The sequence below is a fragment of the Oncorhynchus mykiss genome, chromosome 8 (genome assembly GCF_013265735.2).
Source record: "Oncorhynchus mykiss isolate Arlee chromosome 8, USDA_OmykA_1.1, whole genome shotgun sequence".
Lineage (NCBI taxonomy): Eukaryota > Metazoa > Chordata > Actinopteri > Salmoniformes > Salmonidae > Oncorhynchus > Oncorhynchus mykiss.
Genome location: NC_048572.1, coordinates 76,941,976 through 76,959,601, shown reverse-complemented (window position 1 = coordinate 76,959,601; position 17,626 = coordinate 76,941,976). Strand labels below are relative to the sequence as shown.

At 43.9% G+C, this 17,626-nt stretch overlaps 1 protein-coding gene across 1 annotated transcript in view; it reads left to right on the top strand.

Moving 5' to 3' along the window:
- Positions 1 to 15,173, top strand: part of LOC110530990 (mitogen-activated protein kinase kinase kinase 20) — a 35,415-nt gene extending 20,242 nt beyond the window's left edge. Inside the window, exons 10-12 of the mRNA XM_036986883.1 lie at positions 13,717 to 13,855; positions 14,022 to 14,164; positions 15,077 to 15,173. Coding sequence (XP_036842778.1) covers positions 13,717 to 13,855; positions 14,022 to 14,164; positions 15,077 to 15,173 — 379 coding nt within the window. The remainder of the gene's footprint in view (positions 1 to 13,716; positions 13,856 to 14,021; positions 14,165 to 15,076) is intronic.
- The last annotated feature ends 2,453 nt before the right edge of the window (positions 15,174 to 17,626 follow it).

Sequence of the window (17,626 nt, the reverse complement as noted above, 5' to 3'; positions counted from 1 at the left end):
ACAGAGAGCAGGGCTCACTGTATATACTTACAACCTAACAAGAGGCCCCAGTGTGTGTGTGTGTGTCTCAGGGGAGAAGCTGTATGCATAACCCTGCTGGCTCATTGGTTTTAGTCTATAATAAGACTCAAATTCAAATCAAATTTATTTTATATAGCCCTTCGTACATCAGCTGATATCTCAAAGTGCTGTACAGAAACCCAGCCTAAAACCCCAAACAGCAAGCAATGCAGGTGAAGAAGCACGGTGGCTAGGAAAAACTCCCTAGAAAGGCCAAAACCTAGGAAGAAACCTAGAGAGGAACCAGGCTATGTGGGGTGGCCAGTCCTCTTCTGGCTGTGCCGGGTGGAGATTATAACAAAACATGGTCAAGATGTTCAAATGTTCATAAATGACCAGCATGGTCGAATAATAATAAGGCAGAATAGTTGAAACTGGAGCAGCAGCACAGTCAGGTGGACTGGGGACAGCAAGGAGTCATCATGTCAGGTATTCCTGGGGCATGGTCCTAGGGCTCAGGTCCTCCGAGAGAGAGAAAGAAAGAGAGAATTAGAGAGAGCATATGTGGGATGGCCAGTCCTCTTCTGGCTGTGCCGGGTGGAGATTATAACAGAACATGGCCAAGATGTTCAAATGTTCATAAATGATCAGCATGGTCGAATAATAATAAGGCAGAACAGTTGAAACTGGAGCAGCAGCACAGCCAGGTGGACTGGGGACAGCAAGGAGTCATCATGTCAGGTAGTCCTGGGGCATGGTCCTAGGGCTCAGGTCCTCCGAGAGAGAGAAAGAGAGAAGGAGAGAATTAGAGAACGCACACTTAGATTCACACAGGACACCGAATAGGACAGGAGAAGTACTCCAGATATAACAAACTGACCCTAGCCCCCCGACACATAAACTACTGCAGCATAAATACTGGAGGCTGAGACAGGAGGGGTCAGGAGACACTGTGGCCCACTCCGAGGACACCCCCGGACAGGGCCAAACAGGAAGGATATAACCCCACCCACTTTGCCAAAGCACAGCCCCCACACCACTAGAGGGATATCTTCAACCACCAACTTACCATCCTGAGACAAGGCTGAGTATAGCCCACAAAGACCTCCGCCACGGCACAACTTAAGGGGGGGGGGGGGGCGCCAACCCAGACAGGATGACCACATCAGTGACTCAACCCACTCAGGTGACGCACCTCCTCCAGGGACGGCATGAGAGAGCCCCAGTAAAGCCAGTGACTCAGCCCCTGTAATAGGGTTAGAGGCAGAGAATCCCAGTGGAAAGAGGGGAACCGGCCAGGCAGAGACAGCAAGGGTGGTTCGTTGCTCCAGAGCCTTTCCGTTCACCCTCCCACTCCTGGGCCAGACTACACTCAATCATATGACCCACTGAAGAGATGAGTCTTCAGTAGAGACTTAAAGGTTGAGACCGAGTTTGCGTCTCTGACATGGGTAGGCAGACCGTTCCATAAAAATGGAGCTCTATAGGAGAAAGCCCTGCCTCCAGCTGTTTGCTTAAAAATTCTAGGGACAATTAGGAGGCCTGCGTCTTGTGACCGTAGCGTACGTGTAGGTATGTACGGCAGGACCAAATCAGAGAGATAGATAGGAGCAAGCCCATGTAATGCTTTGTAGGTTAGCAGTAAAACCTTGAAATCAGCCCTTGCTTTGACAGGAAGCCAGTGTAGAGAGGCTAGCACTGGAGTAATATGATCAAATTTTTTGGTTCTAGTCAGGATTCTAGCAGCCGTATTTAGCACTAACTGAAGTTTATTTAGTGCTTTATCCGGGTAGCCGGAAAGTAGAGCATTGCAGTAGTCTAACCTGGAAGTGACAAAAGCATGGATTAATTTTTCTGCATCATTTTTGGACAGAAAGTTCCTGATTTTTGCAATGTTTCGTAGATGGAAAAAAGCTGTCCTTGAAATGGTCTTGATATGTTCTTCAAAAGAGAGATCAGGGTCCAGAGTAACGCCGAGGTCCTTCACAGTTTTATTTGAGACGACTGTACAACCATTAAGATTAATTGTCAGATTCAACAGAAGATCTCTTTGTTTCTTGGGACCTAGAACAAGCATCTCTGTTTTGTCCGAGTTTAAAAGTAGAAAGTTTGCAGCCATCCACTTCCTTATGTCTGAAACACATTCTTCTAGCAAGGGCAATTTTGGGGCTTCACCATGTTTAATTGAAATGTACAGCTGTGTGTCATCTGCATAGCAGTGAAAGTTAACATTATGTTTTCGAATAACATCCCCAAGAGGTAAAATATATAGTGAAAACAATAGTGGTCCTAAAACGGAACCTTGAGGAACACCGAAATTTACAGTTGATTTGTCAGAGGACAGACCATTCACAGAGACAAACTGATATCTTTCCGACAGATAAGATCTAAACCAGGCCAGAACTTGTCCGTGTAGACCAATTTGGGTTTCCAATCTCTCCAAAAGAATGTGGTGATCGATGGTATCAAAAGCAGCACTAAGGTCTAGGAGCACGAGGACAGATGCAGAGCCTCGGTCCGATGCCATTAAAATGTCATTTACCACCTTCACAAGTGCCGTCTCAGTGCTATGATGGGGTCTAAAACCAGACTGAAGCATTTCGTATACATTGTTTGTCTTCAGGAAGGCAGTGAGTTGTTGCGCAACAGCCTTTTCTAAAATTTTTGAGAGGAATGGAAGATTCGATATAGGCCGATAGTTTTTTATATTTTCTGGGTCAAGGTTTGGCTTTTTCAAGAGAGGCTTTATTACTGCCACTTTTAATGAGTTTGGTACACATCCGGTGGATAGAGAGCCGTTTATTATGTTCAACATAGTAGGGCCAAGCACAGGAAGCAGCTCTTTCAGTAGTTTAGTTGGAATAGGGTCCAGTATGCAGCTTGAAGGTTTAGAGGCCATGATTATTTTCATCATTGTGTCAAGAGATATAGTACTAAAACACTTGAGTGTCTCTCTTGATCCTAGGTCCTGGCAGAGTTGTGCAGACTCAGGACAACTGAGCTTTGAAGGAATACGCAGATTTAAGGAAGAGTCCGTAATTTGCTTTCTAATAATCATAATCTTTTCCTCAAAGAAGTTCATGAATTTATCACTGCTAAAGTGAAAGTCATCCTCTCTTGGGGAATGCTGCTTTTTAGTTAGCTTTGCGACAGTATCAAAAAGGAATTTCGGATTGTTCTTATTTTCCTCAATTAAGTTAGAAAAATAGGATGATCGAGCAGCAGTAAGGGCTCTTCGGTACTGCACAGTACTGTCTTTCCAAGCTAGTCGGAAGACTTCCAGTTTGGTGTGGCGCCATTTCCGTTCCAATTTCTGGAAGCTTGCTTCAGAGCTCGGGTATTTTCTGTGTACCAGGGAGCTAGTTTCTTATGAGAAATGTTTTTAGTTTTTAGGGGTGCAACTGCATCTAGGGTATTGCGCAAGGTTAAGTTGAGTTCCTCAGTTAGGTGGTTAACTGATTTTTGTCCTCTGGCGTCCTTGGGTAGGCAGAAGGAGTCTGGAAGGACATCAAGGAATCTTTGTGTTGTCTGTGAATTTATAGCACGACTTTTGATGATCCTTGGTTGGGGTCTGAGCAGATTATTTGTTGCAATTGCAAACGTAATAAAATGGTGGTCCGATAGTCCAGGATTATGAGGAAAAACATTAAGATCCACAACATTTATTCCATGGGACAAAACTAGGTCCAGCGTATGACTGTGACAGTGAGTGGGTCCAGAGACATGTTGGACAAAACCCACTGAGTCGATGATGGCTCCGAAAGCCTTTTGGAGTGGGTCTGTGGACTTTTCCATGTGAATATTAAAGTCACCAAAGATTAGAATATTATCCGCTATGACTACAAGGTCCGATAGGAATTCAGGGAACTCAGTGAGGAACGCTGTATATGGCCCAGGAGGCCTGTAAACAGTAGCTATAAAAAGTGATTGAGTAGGCTGCATAGATTTCATGACTAGAAGCTCAAAAGACGAAAACGTCATTTTTTTTTTTGTAAATTGAAATTTGCTATCGTAAATGTTAGCAACACCTCCGCCTTTGCGGGATGCACGGGGGATATGGTCACTAGTGTAGCCAGGAGGTGAGGCCTCATTTAACACAGTAAATTCATCAGGCTTAAGCCATGTTTCAGTCAGGCCAATCACATCAAGATTATGATCAGTGATTAGTTCATTGACTATAATTGCCTTTGAAGTAAGGGATCTAACATTAAGTAGCCCTATTTTGAGATGTGAGGTATCATGATCTCTTTCAATAATGACAGGAATGGAGGTGGTCTTTATCCTAGTGAGATTGCTAAGGCGAACACCGCCATGTTTAGTTTTGCCCAACCTAGGTCGAGGCACAGACACGGTCTCAATGGTGATAGCTGAGCTGACTACACTGACTGTGCTAGTGGCAGACTCCACTATGCTGGCAGGCTGGCTAACAGCCTGCTGCCTGGCCTGCGCCCTATTTCATTGTGGAGCTAGAGGAGTTAGAGCCCTGTCTATGTTGGTAGATAAAATGAGAGCACCCCTCCAGCTAGGATGGAGTCCGTCACTCCTCAGCAGGTCAGGCTTGGTCCTGTTTGTGGGCGAGTCCCAGAAAGAGGGCCAATTATCTACAAATTCTATCTTTTGGGAGGGGCAGAAAACAGTTTTCAACCAGCGATTGAGTTGTGAGACTCTGCTGTAGAGCTCATCACTCCCCCTAACTGGGAGGGGGCCAGAGACAATTACTCGATGCCGACACATCTTTCTAGCTGATTTACACGCAGAAGCTATGTTGCGCTTGGTGATCTCTGACTGTTTCATCCTAACATCGTTGGTGCCGACGTGGATAACAATATCTCTATACTCTCTACACTCGCCAGTTTTAGCTTTAGCCAGCACCATCTTCAGATTAGCCTTAACGTCGGTAGCCCTGCCCCCCGGTAAACAGTGTATGATCGCTGGATGATTCTCAAGTCTAATACTGCGGGTAATGGAGTCGCCAATGACTAGAGTTTTCAATTTGTCAGAGCTAATGGTGGGAAGCTTCGGCGTCTCAGACCCCGTAACGGGAGGAGTAGAGACCAGAGAAGACTCGGCCTCTGACTCCGACCCGCTGCTTAATACAGCATTTCCTTCCAGAAACCGTGAGAAAGTTGTCCGGCTGCGGGGACTGTGCCAGGGGATTTATACTACTATCTGTACTTACTGGTGGCACAGACGCTGTTTCATCCTTTCCTACACTGAAATTACCCTTGCCTAGCGATTGCGTCTGAAGCTGGGCTTGTAGCACAGCTATCCTCGCCGTAAGGCGAGTACAGCGACTACAATTAGAAGGCATCATGTTAATGTTACTACTTAGCTTCGGCTGTTGGAGGTCCTGACGAATCGTGTCCAGATAAAGCGTCCGGAGTGAAAAAGTTGAGTAGGAAAAAAACAAAAATATAAACGGTAATTAAAAAGTAAAAACCGTAAATTTGTCAGGTAGCAAAACAGGTTGGCAACAAAACGCACAGCAACTCAAAAACAAGTCTGCAAGTCGTGACCGCAGACTCTCTGGAAACTATCCATGTAGGAGATTCCTCTACTTAGCCTGTTTCCACCAGAGACCGGGGGGGGGGGGGGGGGGTCACATAAGAAGCATATAGGGGGCAGCTAGAAGTCAAGTATGGGAAAAAGAGGGAAGGGGGACACTATTTAGAGAGGAAACAAAATGTAGAGGGTGAAAAATAAAACACTGATGAAGAGAGAATAGAGGAGACAAGAGGGAGGAGGAGGAAGAGGGTGACAGATTCTGTTCGTGTTTGACATGAGTGTGGCAAGATCATCAATTATGAGAGAAGAATAGAGAATGAGTGGAAAGATCTGATGGAGAGGGTGGAGGAGGGAGAGAGTTGGGGAGAGAGAAGTGGAGGGAGAAGTGGAGGGAGAGATTAAGGGGGAGAGAGTGGAGGAGAGAGAGGGAGAGAGTTGGGGGAGAAGGGATATAGTGGGGGAGGGAAAGGGGGAGGGAGAGTTAGGGGGAGAGAGGGGGAGAGAGAGAGGGAGAGCGAGAGAGAGGGGGAGGTAGAGTTTAGGGGAAGGGAGAGAGTGGAGGAGACAAATGGGAAGGGAGGTATTTTATCAAATTTTTAAAACATTACAATACATTCACAGATTTCGCAACACACTTTGTGCACTTAGGCCCCTACTCCACCACTACCACATATCTGTAGTACTAACTCTGTGTGTGTATAGTGCGTATGTTATCGTGTGTGTATGCATGTGTCTGTGCCTATGTTTGTGTTGCTTCAAAGTCCCAGCTATTCTATAAGGTGTATTTTTATATTTTTAAAACAAATTTAAAATCTACTTTTACTGCTTACATCAGTTACTTGATAGTAACTGATGTAAGCATGTAGTACTGTGCGTCTGTTCTGGACTTGGGGACTGTGAAGAGACCTTTTGTGGCATTTGGTATTTTGGAATTTTATTAGGATCCCCATTAGCTGTTGCAAAAGCAACAGCTACTCTTCCTGGGGTCCACACAAAACATAAAACATAATACAGAACATCATTAGACAAGAACAGCTCAAGGACAGAACTACACACATTTATTTATGGCATGTCTTGTGGGGTATGCATGGGTGTCTGAGCTGTGTGCCAATAGTTTAGACAGACAGCTCGGTGGGGAAGAGAAAGGGGGAAGAGAGAGTGAGATGGGGCGGTAGGGAGTGGGGGTAGAGGGGAGAGAGAGAGTGGGGGAGACAAATGGGAAGGGAGAGAGTGGAGTTGAGAGGGAGAGTGGGGGGAGAGAAGAGGAGGGAGAGAGTGGGAGGGAGAGCTGGTGGGAGAGATGAGAGAGAGGGGGTGAGAGAGGGGTTGGAGAGAGTGGGGGGAGAGGGAGGTGAGACATGGGAAGGGAAGGAGAGAGTGGGGAAGAGAGAGAGGGGGAAGGAGAGAGATTGAGAGAGAGGGGGAGAGAGAGGAGAAAAGAGTGGGGGGGAGGAGAAAATAATGGGGGGGAGAGTGGTAGGAGGAAAGTGGGGGAGAGGGGGAGAGAGTTGGGGGGAGGGAGGGAGAGGAAGAGGGGGAGAATAGTTGGAGACAGTGGGAGGGAGAGCTAGTGGGGGTTGTCATTGGAGGAAGGTTTACAGAGGGGAAACGTTGTGAGGAGGGCTTTAAGTGGCGGAGAGAAGTCGGATTAGGAGGCGAGCACTGCAATTGGGGTTTGGAGAGAGGGAGAAGTTTGAATTGAGGGAGAAGTTTGAATTGAGGGAGAAGTTTGAATTGAGGGAGAAGTTTGAATTGAGGGAGAAGTTTGAAGAGAGGGAGAGTTGGAAGAGTTTAGGGAGAGGGGCAGGGAGATATATCCGTGCATCAGATGTCTGTATATTTAGGTGTGTGTGTTCCATTATATCATTTCATATCACAGAAAAAACATTGCCCCATAGTGGAATAAATCGCTAGCACTAGACAGATATCGACCTAATGCCAGAACCGGACGAGAACCTGACACCCTCAGCACACAGGGGGACAAATACCTGCCTGGAGGTGACAGCATTTTCTCTCCCACATGCCCCCCTAGGCGCAACTATGACAACATAACCAACAAAAACGGGTCACAACTCCTGTAGCTCTGTCGCACGCTGGGTATGTACATACAGTGCCTTGCGAAAGTATTTGGCCCCCTTGAACTTTGCAAACTTTTGCCACATTTCAGGCTTCAAACATAAAGATATAAAACGGTATTTTTTGTGAAGAATCAACAACAAGTGGGACACAATCATGAAGTGGAACGACATTTATTGGATATTTCAAACTTTTTTAACAAATCAAAAACTGAAAAATTGGGCGTGCAAAATTATTCAGCCCCTTTACTTTCAGTGCAGCAAACTCTCTCCAGAAGTTCAGTGAGGATCTCTGAATGATCCAATGTTGACCTAAATGACTAATGATGATAAATTCAATCCACCTGTGTGTAATCAAGTCTCCGTATCAATGCACCTTCACTGTGATAGTCTCAGAGGTCCGTTAAAAGCGCAGAGAGCATCATGAAGAACAAGGAACACACAAGGCAGGTCCGAGATACTGTTGTGAAGAAGTTTAAAGCCGGATTTGGATACAAAAAGATTTCCCAAGCTTTAAACATCCCAAGGAGCACTGTGCAAGCGATAATATTGAAATGGAAGGAGTATCAGACCACTGCAAATCTACAAAGACCTGGCCGTCCTTCTAAACTTTCAGCTCATACAAGGAGAAGACTGATCAGAGATGCAGCCAAGAGGCCCATGATCACTCTGGATGAACTGCAGAGATCTACAGCTGAGATGGGAGACTTTGTCCACAGGACAACAATCAGTCGTATATTGCACAAATCTGGCCTTTATGGAAGAGTGGCAAGAAGAAAGCCATTTCTTAAAGATATCCATAAAAAAGTGTTGTTTGCCACAAGCCACCTGGGAGACACACCAAACATGTGGAAGAAGGTGCTCTGGTCAGATGAAACCAAAATTGAACTTTTTGGCAACAATGCAAAACGTTATGTTTGGCGTAAAAGCAACACAGCTCATCACCCTGAACACACCATCCCCACTGTCAAACATGGTGGTGGCAGCATCATGGTTTGGGCCTGCTTTTCTTCAGCAGGGACAGGGAAGATGGTTAAAATTGATGGGAAGATGGATGGAGCCAAATACAGGACCATTCTGGAAGAAAACCTGATGGAGTCTGCGAAAGACCTGAGACTGGGACGGAGATTTGTCTTCCAACAAGACAATAATCCAAAACATAAAGCAAAATCTACAATAGAATGGTTCAAAAATAAACATATCCAGGTGTTAGAATGTCAAAGTCCAGACCTGTCAAAGTCCAGACCTGAATCCAATCGAGAATCTGTGGAAAGAACTGAAAACTGCTGTTCACAAATGCTCTCCATCCAACCTCACTGAGCTCGAGCTGTTTTGCAAGTAGGAATGGGAAAAATGTTCAGTCTCTCGATGTGCAAAACTGATAGAGACATACCCCAAACGACTTACAGCTGTAATCGCAGCAAAAGGTGGCGCTACAAAGTATTAACTTAAGGGGGCTGAATAATTTTGCACGCCCAATTTTTCAGTTTTTGATTTGTTAAAAAAGTTTGAAATATCCAATAAATGTCGTTCCACTTCATGATTCTTCACAATCTTTATGTTTGAAGCCTGAAATGTGGCAAAAGGTCGCAAAGTTCAAGGGGGCCAAATACTTTGGCAAGGCACTGTAGTTAAAGTCAGGCTGAAAGGGGACTCCTATGGTAGGTACACCTATAGCTCATCTCTTGGCAGTAGTACTGTAGACTACTTTATCACTGACATCAACACAGAGTCTCTGAGCGCTCACAGTCAGCCCACTGACACCCCTATCAGATCACAGCAAAATCACAGTCTACTTGAACAGAGCAATACTCAATCATGAGGCAACAAAGCCAAAGGAACTGAGTAATACAAACAAATGCTATAGATGGAAAGAATGCAGTGTGGAAACCTACCGAAAAACAATTAGGCAACAAAAAATTCAATCACCTTTAGACAACTTCCTGGACAAAACATACTACTGTAATAGTGAAGGTACAAATTTGGAAGTAGAAAATCTGAAAAGTATATATCTGACATCTCAGCTTCCCTATCAATTCAAAAAAATTCAAACAGAAAACCAAAGAAAATTAACAACAATGACAAATGGTTTGATGAAAAATGCAAAAACCTGAGAAAGAAATTGAGAAACCTGTCCAACCAAAAACATAGATATCCAGACAACCTGAGTCTATGCCTTCACTATGGTGAATCACCAAAACAATAGAGAAATACAATACGGGGAAAAGAAGGAACAGCGCGTCAGTAATCAGCTCAATGTAATTTAAGAATCCATAGACTCTAACCACTTCTGGGAAAATTGGAAAACACTAAACAAACAACAACACGAATAATTATCTATCCAAAATGGAGATGTATGGGTAAGCCACTTCTCCTATCTTTTTGGCTCTATGACAAAGAATAAAGAGCAAAAACATATACATGATCAAATACAAATCTTACAATCAACTATTAAAGACTACCAGAACCCACTGGATTCTCCAATTACCTTGAAGGAGCTACAGGACAAAATTAAAACCCTCCAACCCAAAAAGGCCTGTGGTGTTGATGGTATCCTTAATGAAATGATCAAATATACAGACCACAAATTCCAATGATCTATATTTAAACTATTTAACATCATCCTTAGCTCTGGCATCTTCCCCAATATTTTGAACCAAGAACTGATCACCCCAATCCACAAAAGTTGAGACAAATTTGACCACAATAACTACCGTGGGATATGCGTCAACAGCAACCTTGGGAAAATCCTCTACATTATCATTAACAGCAGACTTGTACATTTCCTCAGTGAAAACAATGTACTGCTGCTGATGCCAAATTGGCTTTTTACCAAATTATTGTACGACAGACCACATTTTCACCCTGCACACCTTAATTGACAAACAAACAAACCGAAACAAAGGCAAAGTCTTCTCATTCAATTTGGCATGAGGGTCGGCTATACAAATTGATGGAAAGTGGTGTTGGAGGAAAAACATACAACATTATAAAATCCATGTACACAAACAACAAGTCTGAGGTTAAAATTGGCAAAAAAACACACACATTTCTTTCCACAGGGTCGTGGGGGGAAAAAGGGATAAAGTCCCACCCTCTTCAACATCTACATATATCAACAAATTGGCGAGGACACTAGAACAGTCTGCAGAACCCGGCCTCACCCTACTAGAATCTGAAGTCAAATGTCTACTGTTTTCTGATGATCTCATGCTACTGTCACCAACCAAGGAGCGCCTACAGCAGCACCTAGATCTTCTGCACAGATTCTGTCAGACCTGGGCCCTGACAGTAAATCTCAGTAAGACAAAAATAGTGGTGTTCCAAAAAAGGTCCAGGACCACAAATACAAATTCCATCTAGATACCGTTGCCCTAGAGCACACAAACAATTATATATACCTCGGCCTAAACATCAGCGCCACAGATAACTTCCACAAAGCTGTGAACGATCTTAGAGACAAGGCAAGAAGGACATTCTATGCCATCAAAAGGAACATCAAATTCGACATACTGATTAGGTACTTGAATCAGTTATAGAACCCATTGCCCTCTATGGTTGTGAGGTCTGTGGTCCGCTCACCAACCATGAATTTACAAAATGTGACAAACACCAAATTGAGACACTGCATGCAGAATTCTTCAAAAAATATGCGCTGTGTCCAACCTAGAACACAAAATAATGCATGCAGAGCAGAATTAGGCCAATAGCCACGAAAAGCTAAAAGGAAGCGAATCCCAAACCTTCCATAACAAAGCCATCACCTACAGAGAGATGAACCTGGAGAAGGGTCCCCTAAGCAATCTGTTCCTGGAGCTCTGTTCACAAACAGAATCCACAGAGCTCCAGGACATCATCACAATTAGACCCAACCAAATCATGAGAAAACAAAAAGATAATTACTTGACGCGTTGGAAAGAATTCACAAAAAAACGGAGCAAACTAGAATGCTAATTGGCCCCAAACAGAGAGTACACATTGGCAGCATACCTGATCACTGGGACTGACCCGAACTTAAGGAAAGCTTTGACTATGTACAGACTCAGTGAGCATAGCCTTGCTATTGAGAAAGGCCGCCGTAGGCAGACCTGGCTCTCAAGAGAAGACAAGCTATGTGCACACTGCCCACAAAATGAGGTGGAAACTGAGCTGCACTTCCTAACCTTCTGCACAATGTATGACCATATTAGAGGTACATATTTCCCTCAGAATACACAGACCCTCAAAGAATTGAAAAACAATCCCAATTTTGATCAACTCCCATATCTATTGAGTGAAATACTACAGTGTGCCATCACAGCAGCAATATTTCTGACCTGTAGTCACAAGAAAAGGGCAAGCAGTGAAGAACAAACACCATTGTAAATACAACCCATATTTATGTTTATTTATTTTTCCTTTTGTACCCTAACTATTTGCATGTCGTTACAACACTGTAAATATACAGTTGAAGTCGGAAGTTTACATACACCTTAGCAAAATACATTTAAACTCAGTTTATCACAATTCATGACATTTAATCCTAGTAAAATTTTCCTGTTTTAGGTCACTTAGGATCACCACTTTATTTTAAGAATGTGAAATGTCAGAATAATAGCAGAGAGAGTGATTTATTTCAGCTTTTATTTCTTTCATCACATTCCCAGTGGGTCAGAAGTTTACATACACTCAATTAGTATTTGGTAGCATTGCCTTTAAAACGTTTAACTTGGGTCAAATGTTTTGGGTAGCCTTCCACAATCTTCCCACAATAAGTTGGGTGAATTTTGGCCATTCCTCCTGACAGAGCTGGTGTAACTGAGTCAGGTTTGTAGGCCTCCTTGATCACACACGCTTTTTCAGTTCTGCCCTCAAATTCAGCCCTGATTGAGGTCAGGGCTTTGTGATGGCCAGTCCAATACCTTGACTTTGCTGTCCTTAAGCCATTTTTCTACAACTATGGGAGTATGCTTGGGGTCATTGTCCATTTGGAAGACCCATTTGCGACCAAGCTTTAACTTCCTTACTGATGTCTTGAGATGTTGCTTTAATATATCCACATAATTTTCCTCCCTCATGATTATATCTATTTTGTGAATTGCAAAAGTCACTTCTGCAGCAAATCACCCCGTCAACATGATGCTGTCACCTCCGTGCTTCACGGTTGGGATGGTGTTCTTTGGCTTGCAAGCCTCCCCCTTTTTCATAACGATGGTCATTATGGCCGAACAGTTCTATTTTTGTTTCATCAGACCAGAGGACATTTCTTAAAAAGTACCATCTTTGTCCCCATGTGCAGTTGCAAACAGTAGTCTGGCTTTTTTATGATGGTTTTGGAGCAGTGGCATCTTCCTTGCTGAGCGGTTGATATAAGACTTGTTTTACTGTGTATATAGACACTTTTATACCTGTTTCCTCCAGCATCTTCACAAGGTAATTTGCTGTTGTTCTGGGATTCATTCTCACTTTCGCACCAAAGTACGTTCATCTCTAGGAGACAGAACGTGTCTCCTTCCTGAGCGGTATGACGGCTGCGTGGTCCCATGGTGTTTATACTTGCGTACTATTGTTTGTACAGATGAACGTGGTACGTTCAGGCTTTTGGAAATTGCTCCCAAGGAGGAACCAGACTTGTGGAGGTCTACAATTATTTTCCTGGCGTCTTGTCAAGCAAAGAAGCACTGAGTTTGAAGGTAGGCCTTGAAATACATCCACAGTTACACCTCCAATTGACTCAAAGGAAGTCAATTAGCCTATCAGAAGCTTCTAAAGCCATGACATTATCTTCTGCAATGTTACAAGCTGTTAAAGGCATAGTCAACTTAGTGTATGTAAACTTCTGACCCACTGGAATTGTGATACAGTGAATTTTATGTGAAATAATCTGTCTGTAAACAATTGTTGGAAAAATTACTTGTCATGCACAAAGTAGATGTCCTAACCGACTTGCCAAAACTATAGTTTGTTAACAAGAAATGTGTGGAGTGGTTGAAAAACAAGTTTTAATGACTCCAACCTAAGTGTATGTAAACTTCTGACTTCAACTGTATGTTTCCCATGACAATAAAGCCCTTTGAATTGACTTGAATTGAGAGCTCTAGACAATGTAAGGGAATGGACAATGGGCATAGTATAACAGTAGCTCTCCTCTCTGTAGGTGTGAGATAGATGCTACGTTGGAGAGGTTGCGGAGGCTGGAGAGAGACCTGGCCACTAAAGAGAAGGAGCTGGAGGAGAGAGAGCAAAGACTGAAACTGTGGGAGGAGAGACTGATGGAGAGGTCCAATGTGACACCTGTGAGTAGCCTACATGTTTGGCCGGGTTTCAAAGACCACAATGCTTCATTCATGTACGTGTTCTATTTGTTTTACAACCTTATTTGAGATGAAATATTAGAAAGAGTCATGTTGTAGAGTATCAAGCCCATCAACCCCCGTCTCCATATTTCTTTCTCTCTTTCAGTTCTTCTCCCCTATAGCATCAGGCATCGGTTCGGAGTCGTTCTTCCACTCTCAGTCTCAGGAGTCCAACAGCGCCAAGATATCCTGCCTCATCCAAACCCTCAGCAATGGAGAGAAGGACAGGGGAATGGAGGGAGGGATGGACAGGGGAATGGAGGGAGGGATGGACAGGGGAATGGAGGGAGGGATGGACAGGGGAATGGAGGGAGGGATGGACAGGGGAATGGAGGGAGGGATGGACAGGGGAATGGAGGGAGGGATGGACAGGGGAATGGAGGGAGGGATGGACAGGGGAATGGAGGGAGGGATGGACAGGGGAATGGAGGGAGGGATGGACAGGGGAATGGAGGGAGGGATGGACAGGGGAATGGAGGGAGGGATGGACAGGGGAATGGAGGGAGGGATGGACAGGGGAATGGAGGGAGGGATGGACAGGGGAATGGAGGGGGGGGTGGACAGGGGGATAGGGTGGTTCCAGTCCATGCTTAGAGGCTTATCAAGCAGTCTTGGGGAGGCAGCTGTGGATGGAGGGTTAGAGGTAACCTGGGGAGAGAGAGAGAAGGAGAGGGGAACTGAGGGAGGTATAGTTGGGGGGTGTCTGGCGCTAGGGGACGGGGGGCGTTTACAGATCATGCTAAAGGGGTTCCATGGTGGGATTGGAAAGGTAGAGGGGGAGAATGAGATGGAGGAGAGGGGTTGGGGGGAGAGTGGGAGACAAGATGGATGGAGGGAGCGAATGAAGGAGGAGCGGATTGTGAATGGAGGGAGTATGGAGGGAGAGAGGCTACAGTCCATATTTAGGGAGCTGGGTGGGGGGCGTTTGTTTGGGGACATGCTCTCTTTAGCTGATATTGATGGGGTAGAGGGGGTAGGTGACATGGACATGAACATGGGGGAGATAGGTGACCTGGGGGTGGTAGTGGTCAGGGGTGATACGGCTGGGGTCATAAGTCATAAGGTCAGGAGTGAGTTAGGGGTCAGAGGTCAGGGGGTGAGGTCGGGAGTACAGATGAGCATGTGGACAACGTCCAATCAGAACTCTTCTAAGATTTGCAGCGTGCGACAGGGAACCAACATCAATATGGCCGCCACCGTTGCGGCGTTAGACATGAACGTGATGGAGCTGAGCTGGTCTGACCACGACAGTGACTAGGAGAACACACAAACACACAGGGATACTGGGAAGGTACACACACACACAATTTTGTTTTTGTTACATCAATATATATATTTTTTTCATTGAAGCCAAATTTATCCACCCCCTGTTGTGAGGACTTTAGGGGATAATAGTGAAGAATTGTCAGCAGTGTGGATTTCCTCCTGAAAACTGTCATGTTGTTCTGGTGTATTGAAGCCTTTAAAGTGGTATGCAACTGATGTGCCATATTAACACGTGTTACATAGACCAGAGAGCAGTTTGTGGAGGCTAGGACAAGTCAGGGTACCATCCAATGTTCTATGCTTTTAGACCATTAATACAGTTCATTCGTTCAAAAACGAAACTTTGAATTCAATTAATGGATCCTTACTGTGATCAAATGGATCCTTACTGTGATCAAATGGATCCTTACTGTGATCAAATGGATCCTTACTGTGATCAAATGGCTCCATTACTGTGATCAAATGGATCCATTACTGTGATCAAATGGATCCTTACTGTGATCAAATGGATTCTTACTGCGATCAAATGGATTCTTACTGTGATCAAATGGATCCTTACTGTGATCAAATGGATCCTTACTGTGATCAAATGGCTCCATTACTGTGATCAAATGGATCCATTACTGTGATCAAATGGATCCTTACTGTGATCAAATGGATCCTTACTGTGATCAAATGGATTCTTACTGTGATCAAATGGATCCTTACTGTGATCAAATGGATCCATTACTGTGATCAAATGGATTCTTACTGTGATCAAATGGATCCTTACTGTGATCAAATGGATCCATTACTGTGATCAAATGGATCCTTACTGTGATCAAATGGATTCTTACTGTGATCAAATGGATCCTTACTGTGATCAAATGGATCCTTACTGTGATCAAATGGATCCATTACTGTGATCAAATGGATTCTTACTGTGATCAAATGGATCCTTACTGTGATCAAATGGATCCTTACTGTGATCAAATGGATCCTTACTGTGATCAAATGGATTCTTACTGTGATCAAATGGATTCTTACTGTGATCAAATGGATTCTTACTGTGATCAAATGGATCCTTACTGTGATCAAATGGATCCTTACTGTGATCAAATGGATTCTTACTGTGATCAAATGGATCCTTACTGTGATCAAATGGATCCTTACTGTGATCAAATGGATCCTTACTGTGATCAAATGGATTCTTACTGTGATCAAATGGATCCTTACTGTGATCAAATGGATCCTTACTGTGATCAAATGGATCCTTACTGTGATCAAATGGATCCTTACTGTGATCAAATGGATCCTTACTGTGATCAAATGGATCCTTACTGTGATCAAATGGATTCTTACTGTGATCAAATGGATTCTTACTGTGATCAAATGGATCCTTACTGTGATCAAATGGATTCTTACTGTGATCAAATGGATTCTTACTGTGATCAAATGGATTCTTACTGTGATCAAATGGATTCTTACTGTGATCAAATGGATCCTTACTGTGATCAAATGGATCCTTACTGTGATCAAATGGATCCATTACTGTGATCAAATGGATTCTTACTGTGATCAAATGGATCCTTACTGTGATCAAATGGATTCTTACTGTGATCAAATGGATCCTTACTGTGATCAAATGGATCCTTACTGTGATCAAATGGATCCATTACTGTGATCAAATGTGTAAAACTCTTTTGCAGCTCCCTTCTCTTTATAAGTTGTATTGTTTTTCAATAAATTCAGATAAATACTGATATTTTCATTTAAGTCATATGAAAAACATTTTTTTTTCTTATAGCTTTCAGGTGCTAAAACAATACCATACAAATGTCTTTATACTGTACTTCAAAAGCAGCATCAAACCTGGTTTGAGAGATTATGTAGTAACACTTTTTACCTAAAGTAACTTCTCTCACACTGAGCAACATAATGAGGAAAAGACACAGCCCACGAACTACTAACGAAATAACTACCTCACTCTGTTCCAACCCCTCCAAAAATCCCTTAAACCAACAGAGGAGCAGGTCCCTCATCCTTCTTCACCTAATTTCTCCTGCCTACCCTGACAGCTGACTCACACAGTGAGCAGCATTGCTACCCCAGCTAGTACCAACTTGGCTTGTCTCTCTGCTGATCTCCCTCCCTCCTCACCCCCTAACCCCTAACCCCTACCTCTACACACTGACCAGCAGTGCCACCCCGGCCAGTACCAATTTAGCTGGTCTCTCTCTGGTCTTGAGGCGGAAGGTCCAGCCATAAGTGGTTCCTCTCAGCTTGGTCTTGTACAGAGGAAACTCATAGATATTATGCATTGTCTGTTGTTTGGTACAGCTTGTACTGAGACTACTGGCATAGAGGGGGTTAACTCCTTCAGACGGGCCTCAGTGATCACCCCACCCTGAGTGTGCAATCTCTCACCTGGGTGAGAAAGAGGTGGAGGGAAAGGAGGGTGAAGTT